An 11,891-nucleotide genomic window follows, 5' to 3' on the forward strand; every position below is an offset into this window, starting at 1 on the left:
CGCCCAAATGCATTAGAGAGCAATAGATGGAAAGGCAGAAACAGAACTGAAAAGGATATTGATAGAAATGAAAAGTAAAAAGATAAAGGGTGAGAGAAAATAGGTAGGAGAGACAGCCATGTTAAGTGTTGCAGTATATGTGGTACTCTGCACCACCACTTTCATCATACCCTTCAGCTCAGGTCCTGTGTGATAACACCCTGTCCTCACACCTTCCATCCCCCTACCAATCACCACACAGAACAGTGTCCCAGTTCTCCTTTGTGATGTGACTCAGTTTATTAAGCGTGAGACCAGCAGCCACCATATGGCATTATGGGAAAAGGAAAGATGTAGCTGATACCACACAGCACAACTGTAGAGAAGTGACTTATAAGAGAGGATGTCAGAGCACTTAAGTATTTTTTGTGTATATTTTAGTATGTTTGTAGGGATATTTATGATTATATGATGTATATTGCATCATATTTATTGTAGTATGGTCTCCTGAAGAAGTACCTATGAAACACAGCCTGTGTTGAGACCAAAAGTGTTCTTGTTAAGAATGTGGTGTTAATGGAGTGATTTATGTGAAGATGTCTTAAGTTGGAGCAGTGGGAATTCCTTCCAATGAAGGTTAATTCAAGGAGAGTCCTCAAAGAAATTTTTGGGTGTCCTTGAGTAAAGGATTAGAACAAGAAAATATTTTCGGCAGTATTGAACTTGGATTGATAAAAAGAAAGACTTCATTAGCAACTAATGCTTTTGAAGAAGGACTTTCTGTTTGATCTGGACAGTGCATATGAAAGCAACTGCTTCAATTATTGACTGTGGAAATTTTTATTGGGGAATATAGTCCAGGGTAAGATGGTATGGTTAATGCTTATGTGAGATTTTAAATATTGGAATAAAATGTTAGAAATTGATATTAAAAATGTTTGTATATGTTTGAAAATTAGTCATAGTATTAATGTGTGGAAAAATATTGACTAATATATGAGAAGACAGCCCTATATTGTGTATTAAGTTTTTTCTTAGAGATTAGGGCCTTGTCCTGTCTACAGTACTGAAGGGCTAGTTACTAGCTTGATCTCCCACCAATCTACAAGGGAAATAGGATCCTAGCTGCCCTGAAGTGCTGAGGGCCCATGCATGAGTTTGACTTGCAGTGCGTGCAAATTGATCTCATACATATTACATTACAGTCAATGATTGTATAACTAAATCAGTGTAGCTCACAGAACTTCAAGAGGTAAGGTAAACCTTAGAAAGTACAATACAAATGTGTATACAGTACCAATTAAAAATTCATGGTTAAAATAAAGCAAGATAGCAGAACAACCATAGATGATTAGGCAAACTTATGAAATAACCAAGTTTTCAAAGAGCATAGCTAGACTGGTAGTGTATACATGTTAGTAACTCATTCCACCACTTTGCTCTCTGAAAGGAGAATGTTAATTCTAATTCTGTTTTATAGTCAATCCCCTGAGGGGTAGATATCCTGAAAGCCCAGTTGATTGGGTGTGTCTTCAAGACTGAATTGAAACCCCCCCTACTCTATGCCATGCTAAACTAGGTGAATACCTGGCCTCCTTCAATGTATAGATTACTAATCTGTGCCTCACTGATACTTTGGAATACTCTACTATGGCTCAGACTTGTGTTTCCCTTTTTCGTCTGCAACCTGCTCAGTTGAAGTTTAGTGTTTTTTAGTAGCTGCATTTATCTGTAAGATTGCTCAGTTTCCTTATTCTAATTCTACCAGTCTTGCCTTGTCTGCAAAGTGATTCATTTTCATCCAGTAAGTCGTCTTTCCTTGGTCGGCCAGTTGGTTGTGTTCCTGGACAATATGCCAGTTGGCCTCCCAAGTTTTTCTTCGAAATTGCTCTTCATTTGTGGAACTGTATGTCTTTGCTTTCATGAAAGAAAAATCAGATCATGTTCATGAGAAGAATGTAAAAATTCAGTATCAGCAGAACTGCAAACAGAATTTGCATGATTTTCAAAGATTTGTCCATTTATGGCATCACTTTAAATGAGGCCTAATATCACCATCAGCATCACAAGTATTACTTTCAAAGCCCCATTTTGAGGAGTTAGAAAGCACCTGAGTAGAATCGGATGAACTAGGAAGGGGTTTGAAAAATCTCTCTGCAATAACTTTCCACTAACTACAAGCCTCTGTTCTCACAGACACCTTCTCATAGTACAAACTCCAATTCCTCAGAATATAGCAGAACACTTTTTATAGATAGATATATTTATTCTACAAATCTTATACTGTATACATGTATAGTCCCCTCCATTTTTACTTGATCAAAAGAATAAGTTTGGTTAATTTCTGTATAAATATAATAATGCTTGCATTTTGGAGTATCAAGTGGTAATATTTTCTTCATACCATAATTAGATTTCCAAAGTTTCCACTCATTGTCCAGACTTTCCAAAGCCAGGGCATGATAGACTAGAACTGATGCCAGAATGAGCAGGAATTTCTCTGAATGCATCCTAGAGACAAAAAAAAAAAAAAAAAGCTGAGTAAAGCAGATTACAAACAATTAGGGGAAGAAAAAGAGACAAATGCAGAAAGGGGAAAGAACAAAGAGAAAATAGAGAAAGCAGAATAGACATAAACAAGAAAGAAACATAGAGATAAATGGTAAACAATTTAAGAAAGAGTTTCCCCCCCTGTTTACTAAGCTGTGCTGGCGGTAGCCGCTAGTGTGGCGTAAGTAAACAGGGGGGAAAAAGAGAGAAGAAGAGAAGAAAGAGAGTGACAGAGAAAAAAAGGTAATTGAAATAAACAGGTCAATTTTCAGTTCCTGTGCCAACAGGTCTTTTTAAACATCAGCCATGATTGGTTGAAAAACATGAATATTCAGCAGCACTACATGTACAGTTAGGCCGAACACCCTCACTTCACCCTAACTCTACTCTGGCATGATATAGAGAGTGCTGGGGCTTGTAGATGAATTATCCATATTGTGCAGCTGAAAATCCATGGATTGAGGGCATAGGCATATTCCGGCCGAATTCAGCCCACTGGCTGTTTTTTGGCCTGTTAAGTAGCGTTGAATATTGGCTGGATTGGGAGCAATTCTATAACCAGGTGTCTAAAAACTGGCACCCTGAGAGTCCTTGATGGGAGCTACTCTGTAAAAAAAAAGTAGGAGCCTTTATTGAACACTAGCATAAGAGATGAGATACGCACCTGTAACTTCGGTGTGAGCCATAGAGCTAGTGTACATGAAGGCACCCAAGTTCCAGACACATGAGTAGCTTATAGTATTCTGTTAGGGGCTCTTTTACTAAGCCGCGTAGGTGCCTATGTGCATCCAACTTGTGCCAGTTTGGAACTACTGCCCGGCTACCGCATGGCCAGAGCAGTAATTTCATTTTTTACGTGCGTCCACTACGTGCACCGGAAATTTTCCGGCATGCGGCGCTAACCGGATGGTAATCAGCAGTGTACATGCACTGATGATTACTGCCAGTTAACGCATGAGACGTTACTGCTAAGTCAGTGGGTGGTGGTAAGGTCTTAGGCCCAAAATAGACGCACACCAATTTTTATTTTGACGCACGTCCATTTTCGGCCAAAAAAAGAGGCCTTTTTTGCAGGTACCTGTGTGCATCCAATACATGCGTCTACACCAGCACAGACCATTTTTCAGCACATCTAAGGTACATGTTTAACTATGCACCCCACCCATGCGCCACCTACATTCTGCCTACGTAACATAGTAACATATAGTAAATGACGGCAGATAAAGACCTGTACGGTCCATCCAGTCTGCCCAACAAGATAAACTCATTTACATGGTATGTGATACTTTATATGTATACCCAAGTTTGATTTGTCCTTTGCCTTTCTCAGGGCACAGACCGTAGAAGTCTACCCAGCACTGTTCTTGTACTAAGTTCTTAAGCTAATGTCGAAGTCCCTTAAAATTTACACTCCAGCCCATCCCTATCTATTCAGTCACAATCAGGGCATAGACCGTAGAAGTCTGCCCAGCTCCCATTTTGTTTCCCAATTACCAGAGTCGCCACCCAATCTCCGCTAAGATTCTGCAGAATCATTCCTTCTAAACAGGATTCCTTTGTGTTTATCCCACGCATGTTTGAATTCCATTACTGTTTTCATCTCCACCATCTCCCGCGGGAGAGCATTCCACATATCCACCACCCTCTCCATGAAAAAATACTTCCTGACATTAGTCCTGAGCCTGCCCCCCTTCAACCTCAATTCATGTCCTCTTGTTCTACCGGCTTCCCATCTCCGAAAAAGGTTCATTTGTGGATTAATACCTTTCAAATATTTGAACGTCTGTATCATGTCACCCCTGTTTCTCCTTTCCTCTAAGGTATACATGTTCAGATCAGCAAGTCTCTCCTTGTATGGCTTAGAGAGACTTGCTCACCTGAACATGTATACCTTAGAGGAAAGGGGAAACAGGGGTGACATGATACACCCCCTCACAAATATGCTTTAGCAGAGACATGCACATATTTAGAGAATCATGCGTAGGTGTTCTACTGGCTCATACATATGTGTGCACATACATGTGCATAAATATTGGTGACTGTCAGGCTTATTTTCGAAAGAGGACGCCATCTTTCAGCACAAATCAGAAGATGGGTGTCCTTCTCACAGGGTCGTCCAAATTGGTATAATCGAAAGTCGATTTTGGATGTCCCCAACTGCTTTCCATCGCAGGGATGGCCAAAGTTCAAGGAGGCGTGTCGGAGGCGTAGTGAAGGCGGGACTTGGGCGTGCCTAACACATGGACATCCTCGACCTATAATGGAAAAAAAGGGCGTCCCTGACAAGCACTTGGACAACTTTACCTGGTCGTGTTTTTCTTACGACCAAGGCACAAAAAGGTGCCTGAACTGACCAGATGATCACCGGAGAGAATCGGGGATGACCTCCCCTTACCCCCCCCCCCCCAGTGGTCACTAACCCTCTCCCACCCTCAAAAAACATCTTTAAAAATATTTTGTGCCAGCCTCAAATGTCATACTCAGATCCATCACAGCAGTGTGCAGGTCCCTCGAGCAGTTTTAGTGGGTGCAGTGCACTTCAGGCAGGCGGACCCAGGCCAACCCCCCCCCCCCCCCCCACCTGTTACACTTGTGGTGGTAAATGTGAGCCCTCCAAAACCCACCAGAAACCCACTGTACCCACATCTAGGTGCCCCCCTTCACCTGTAAGAGCTATGGTAGTGGTGTACAGATGTGGGTAGTGAGTTTTTTTTTTTGGGGGGGGGGGGGTTGGGGGGCTCAGCACACAAGGTAATGGAGCTATGTACCTGGGAGCAATTTATCAAGTCCACTGCAGTGCCCCCTAGGGTGCCCAGTTGGTGTTCTGCCATTTCAGGGGGACCAGTGCACTATGAATGCTGGCTCCTCCCATGACCAAAGGGCTTGCATTTGGTCGTTCCTGAGATGGGCGTCCTTGGTTTCCATTATCGCCGAAAATCAGAAACGACCAAGTCTAGGGATGACCATCTCTAAGGACGACCTAAATTTCAGGATTTGGGCGTCCCTGACCGTGTTATGGAAATGAAAGATGGACGTCCACCTTGTTTCGATAATACGGGTTTCCCGCCCCTCCATCGGGACGTTTTTCAAGGACATCCTCAGCAAAACCTGGGCGTCCCTTTCGATTATGTCCCTCCACGGCTCCGATATTCAGCAGGCGAAGGGCAGCTCATTTGCTGTCCACCACCAGCGTTAAACCTGGCTATTCAATACTGGGCTGTATCTAGCAACTGGTATTGAATATCCGGGTTTATTTTGGCCACTAAAAACTTAACCGACTATGCCGATATTCAGTGCTAACTGGTTAAGTTTTTAGCGGTGAAAGGTAGGCCTTCTTTTTAAGTTGCCTATTTTGACCACTCAACATAGTTGGCTTGGTGCTAAATAGCCATGCCTAACTGTCTATCAGGCTTATTTTCGAAAGTGATCGCCAGCCATTTCCCGACATAAATCGGGAGATGGACGGCGATCTCTCAAAAGCGGCGAAATCGGTATAATCGAAAGCGGCTTTTTTGACAGCATCGCTGCTTTCCCGTCGCCTCGCCAGCAAAAGTTCAAGGGGGCATGTCGGTGGCGTAGTGAAGGCGGGACATGGGCGGGCATGGGCGTGGCTACCAGATGGCCGGCTTTCGCAGATAATGGGAAAAAAAGCAGCGTTAATCAGTATTTCGCTGGGTTTACTTGGTCCTTTTATTTTCATGACCAAGCCTCAAAAAGGTGCCCCAACTGACCAGATGACCACCGGAGGGAATGGGGGATGACCTCCCCATAGTCCCCCAGTGGTCACCAACCCCCTCCCACACTAAAAAAAATATAAATAAAAACCTTTTTTGCCAGCCTATATGCCAGTCTCAAATGTCATACCCAGCTCCCTGACAGCAGTATGCAAGTCCCTGGAGCAGTTTTTAATGGGTGCAGTGCACTTCAGGCAGGCAGGCAGACCCAGGTCCATCCCCCCCTACCTGTTACACTTGTGGTGCTAAGTGTTGAGCCCTCCAACCCCCCCCAAACCCACTGTACCCACATGTAGGTGCCCCCCTTCACCCATGAGGGCTATGGTAATGGTGTAGAGTTGTGGGGAGTGGGTTTGGGGGGGATTTGAGGGGCTCAGCACCCAAGGTAAGGGAGCTATGCACCTGGGAGGTATTTGTATATTTAAAAAAAAATTTTAAAGTGCCCCCTAGGGTGCCCGGTTGGTGTCCTGGCATGTCAGGGGGACCAGTGCAGTACAAATGCTGGCTCCTCCCACGACCAAATGCCTTGGATTTCGCCGGGTTTGAGATGGCCGGCATTTTTTTCCATTATCGCTGAAAAACAAAACCGGCGATCTCAAACCCGGCGAAATCCAAGGCATTTGGCTGGGCTAAACCATATTATCGAAAAAAAGATGGCCGGCCATCTTTTTCGATAATATGGTTCCGGCCAGCTGTTGCGCCGCCGCCAAAATAGATCGACGTTCGATTATGCCCCTCCATGTCATAAGATATAGCCGGTTAGCAGCTAGCAGGTTAACTGGGATATTCAGCGGGAGATAACTGGCAATCTCCCACTGAATATCCACGGTTAGGCACTTAAACCCTATTTAACCAGCCAGGACCCATTTCTGGCCAGTTAAATAGTTTTGAATATCAGAGGGGGGGGGGGGGGGGTATGTTATTAAATTGCCCTGATAACAGCTGCCACTAAACATTTAAGTCCCTTAAAATATTAGCCTGAAAGAAAATGAATGGGTTAAAAAGTAAATCTGGGATCTTTCAGCCCTACTATAGACTAACTTCATCAACCCAGTCCTCAGGCCCCACTCAGCCAGTCAGGTTTTCAGGATGTCCACAATGAATATGCATAAGAGAGATTACATACACTTTGCTTATTGGTATGGCAAATGTCTTTCATGATTATTCATTGTGGATATCTTGAAAACTTGACTGGCTGGGCATGCCCCAAGGACTGGGTTGAGAAGCTCTGGTATATTGTAGAGTTACATAGTAACGTGGTAACATAGTAGGTGATGGCAGAAAAAGACCTGCAAGGTCCATCCAGTCTGCCCAACAAGATAAACTCATATGTGTTACTTTTTGTGTATACCTTACCTTGATTTGTATCTGTCATTTTCAGGGCACAGACTGTAGAAGTCTGCCCAGCACTAGCCCCGCCTCCCAACCACCCGCCTCGCCTCCCACTACCGGCTCCGCCACCCAATCTCGGCTAAGCTTCTGAGGATCCCTTCCTTCCGAACAGGATTCCTTTATGTTTATTTCATGCATGTTTGAATTCTGTTACCGTTTTCATCTCCACTACCTCCCGCTGGAGGGCATTCCAAGCATCCACCACCATTGGAGCCGACTCTGTGGGTGCTGTGGGTGCTTGAGCACCCCCAATATTGAGAAAAATTCCTTGTATATGTTCAGGGAGGGGTCATTTCCATTGGGCTTAACACCCCCAATAATTTTGAAAAGTTGGCTCCTATGTCCACCACTCTCTCCGTGAAAAAATACTTCCTGACATTTTTCTTGAGTCTGCCCCCCTTCAATCTCATTTCATGTCCTCTAGTTCTACCACCTTCCCATCTCCAGAAAAGGTTCGTTTGCGGACTAATACCTTTCAAATATTTGAACGTCTGTATCATATCACCCCTGTTTCTCTTTTCCTCCAGGGTATACATGTTCAGATCAGCAAGTCTCTCCTCATACGTCTTGTAATGCAAATCCCATACCATTCTCATAGCTTGGGGCATAATCTAGTCCCCACACCCACCTGTTCCCAGTCAATTCTAATGTGTTTCCAGCCCATCCCCATCCTATTGGTACAAAACCTTCACCATCCCCACTGTTTTCTTTCCATCCCTGTACCCAACTCACATTTAAAAGATCTTGTAAAGTCAAACAAAACAAAACATGTGTCCTACAACTTGTTAAAATTTAACACAAAACAATAGGCATTACTTTGTTAAATAGCAAGAAAAACATATTTATTAATATGGACACTTTCAATTTTTTTTATTATCATTTTTTTAGCTGAAGTGTCGGTGTTTCAGGGGGTCTTTTACTTAAGCTTAGCTCGAGTTATCTGCTGCAGGGCCTATTCTATACCTTTGGGCCCTGCTGCAGATAACTCGAGATAATCTTTAGTAAAAGATCCCCTCAAGTTGTTGAATCAATGTGTACATGAGGACATAATCTGGTTCCCATCCCTTTCTATCCCCATTCACTCTGGATCAGTCCTCTCCCATCTCCACAGTATTAATGAATGTTTTGTTACCAAGTACACGGAGTCCCACAGATTTCTGCGGGTTTCCAATTGTGCCCTCCCCATGCACACCTCCGGTAGATAGTATGGTTTGGCTTTCCTCTCCTTTTTTTGAGAGTGCAGTAAGCTGTCTCTGCAAGTAGAAGGGAGACTAAGGAAAAGGAGTTTTGTTGAGCTGCTCTTGTTAGAGGAAGGAAACAGTTTTTGAGTTCAGAATCTGAGGTCTCAAGAAGGGAAGGTTCAGTCTGATTGTTCATAGACTAAATCTTAGGAATGAATCCTTGTAAGAGAAGAATTTGCTTGCCCAGAGAAAAGAGTAGAGAAAGCTATTAAGGAACTGGAGCTTGTCCTAACTAGGAAGGTTCCGCCTTTCAAATTTCCATCAACAGAAACGAAGAGGAGGCAATCCATCTCCAGTTCTGAGATGAATCAAGCCCCTCTAACTTTCATGTAAAGTATGAGGGTGAAAGATTGGGGATGAACTGGGCAGTATTATTCTAACAGGAAAGTCTACAAAGGTAGATCTGCCAAAAAGATATAGGAGACAACCTTGATACAGCGCCTGTCGCGAAACATGGAACCATGTCGGCTTTATTGTGTCTCCGCCGCTTGCAGTACAGTAAAAGAGTAATTTGATTACATTAAAAAAGCTAAGTACAAGCTAAATATAAGCTGAATTGTTAAGTTATTGAAAAATATAGAAAAATAGAAAAATAAGATTAGAAGATCGATGAGGATTACGTCACTACCTCCGAAACATGCTTGGCTCATTCTAGCCATAATAGAGGTAGATGCGCGGATCTGATGATCTAATTAAAAGGTTCTTTTCTACTAGACCAATGAGATATGAACTTTAAAAGGTATATCTGAAGCTGAGCGTTATATGGTATTATATGTTTTAGAATACAGCATAGCCAAACTGTTGCCATTAATGTGCATAAGTAGGCACATATGCATATATTTGCCAGTATTCTGTTTCTTTGTGTGCATTCTTGGCACTTAAATGCTGGCACCCTCCTTATAGAATTGCCCTCCACATGTTTATTCAGCATGGCTGTCTATTTGTATGACTGATGTGTATTTCTTTTTTAATTGCTGGCACTTTTAAAACAAATAGGAGGAAATATTTTTTCACTCAACGAATAATTAAGCTCTAGAACTCTTTGGCAGAGGATGTAACAGTGGTTAGCGTATCTGGCTTTAAAAAAGGTTTGAACAAATTCCTGGGGGAAAAATCCATAGTCTGCTATTGAGGCAGACATTGGAAGCAACTGCTTGCCCTGGGATTTGTATTATAGAGTGTTGCCACGATTTGGGTTTCTGCCAGGTACTTGTGACCTGGCTTGGCCAATCTTTGGAAAACAGGATACTGGGCTAGATGGACCATTGGTCTGACCCAGTATGGCTACTCTTATGTGCTTATTTTAAAAAGTATGATCACTGCTAGCTTTAGAAATTAAGTTGAACATTTATAAATGTAACTGTCATTCCCTGAAGGTTCCCTCTTTTTTCAGCTGGATTTCAGGGCTCCTCCTGGCTGATGTTGAGGTTCCTCCTGTCTGTTTACTTTGTCTCTCTGTATGTTCTACACTGCTTGATACTGACTACTAACCATTCCTTTCCTCCTTTATGTACCAGGTTGGTACCAGTTCTTCTGTCTGCTCTGGGTGAGTGCTAGATGGGTTATGCTTCCCTGTCTTCCTTCCAAATGGTACCGACTAGGTGTTCATTTCTTCCATATTAGTACTGAGTCTTTAAGGCTGACTGACACAGAGGGAAACTGTAAGGTTCCTCAATCCACTGGGCATCCTGCTGCCACCACCACTTCCTCCATGAGTCACAAGAAAAAACTCCTTACTTCCAAAAACACATAATCCTTTCTTAAACAAAAAGAACCTCAAGGAAACAGAGGCTTTCACAAAGCTTTTGAACAACTTCTCTCCACTGCTCTCATGAAGAGAATTTCTTTCAGACAAAAAAACTCACAAAAAGTAAGAAGAACTCTGCAACCCCAAGCAGTGGTTTAATAGTTGCATTATTACCTGCCTTGGATAAAGGCGAGTTATAAATGAATACATAAACATAAAATGCTGGGTTTGATGGTCCATTGGTCTTGCACGGAGCCTCTCATAGTCTTATAGATATAATAGTCCAAAACCAAGACCTGGATAACAAGAATACTACACGTGATGATTCTTAAACTGCTGTTTCTCTTCTTATTTCACGTTTTTGGTAAAGGTCCTTTATTCAACTAAATGTACTAATGGAAATCAAAAAGACACTGAAACTTACCTGAATGTTTTTCAATCTGTAAAGATGTGGAAGGTCTCCTGATCAGTCTGTCTCCAAGAAAGGCAGACGTTCTGGTTTAAATAGAAAGTTCTGAAGTAGAGCATATGGGCAGGACTGGTCCCATGACCATGACATATTAGATTTCTGTTAGCTGGCTTAACCTTTGATATCTGGTTTATCCATTAAGATAAGTTTGTGCATCGTGATTTTCAAAGACGGTTATAAAATAATCTGTTGATGTGTCAATCATGAGTTACTGAACATTTGGAAAGGTCAGCAAATGTCAGGGACAGTGATGTACTCTTATGGGGCAACTTTCATACTGTCTGCCTTGGTACAAAATCCATGGAACGATGACTACATATTTTGGAACAAATTTCAAAGAGAGAGGATGCACTATGCCTTCTTGGAAAATTGTTACAGGTACAAAACACCCAATTGCATTTATGTATTTAAAAAATTCAGTCTACATATATAAAAGGCAATTCTATATGTAGGGCCTACAGTTGTTTATAGAGTACAAGCACATGTTGAAGGATTGGCACCCTTAATTAGAAACATAGAAACAGAAAAATGAAAACAGATAAAAAAAACCATATGGCCTATCCAGTCTGCCCATCCATGCCATCTACTCTCCCTATCACTCCCTTAGAGATCCTATATACTTGTTCCAAGCTCTCTTGAATGCAAATACTGCTTTCGACTCCATCACTTTCACCAAATTTACCACCCTTTCCATGAAAAAGAATTTCCTCAGGTTTCTTCTGAGTCTATCCCCTTTCCCCTTCATCCTATGCCCCCTTGTTCCAAAACGTCCTTTCCGT

At 42.5% G+C, this 11,891-nt stretch overlaps 1 protein-coding gene across 1 annotated transcript in view; it reads right to left on the reverse strand.

Annotated features, from left to right (window-relative positions):
• Nucleotides 1–11,149, reverse strand: part of LOC115482541 (ervatamin-C-like) — a 52,513-nt gene extending 41,364 nt beyond the window's left edge. Inside the window, exons 1-3 of the mRNA XM_030222412.1 lie at nt 11,068–11,149; nt 2,384–2,490; nt 1,754–1,896 (exon numbers count right to left, since the gene is read on the reverse strand). Of these exons, the coding sequence (XP_030078272.1) occupies nt 1,754–1,896; nt 2,384–2,489 (249 nt within the window). The 5' untranslated portion in view covers nt 2,490; nt 11,068–11,149. The remainder of the gene's footprint in view (nt 1–1,753; nt 1,897–2,383; nt 2,491–11,067) is intronic.
• Between the last annotated feature and the right edge of the window lie 742 nt (nt 11,150–11,891).

Source organism: Microcaecilia unicolor, chromosome 1 (genome assembly GCF_901765095.1).
Source record: "Microcaecilia unicolor chromosome 1, aMicUni1.1, whole genome shotgun sequence".
Taxonomy (NCBI): Eukaryota; Metazoa; Chordata; class Amphibia; order Gymnophiona; family Siphonopidae; genus Microcaecilia; species Microcaecilia unicolor.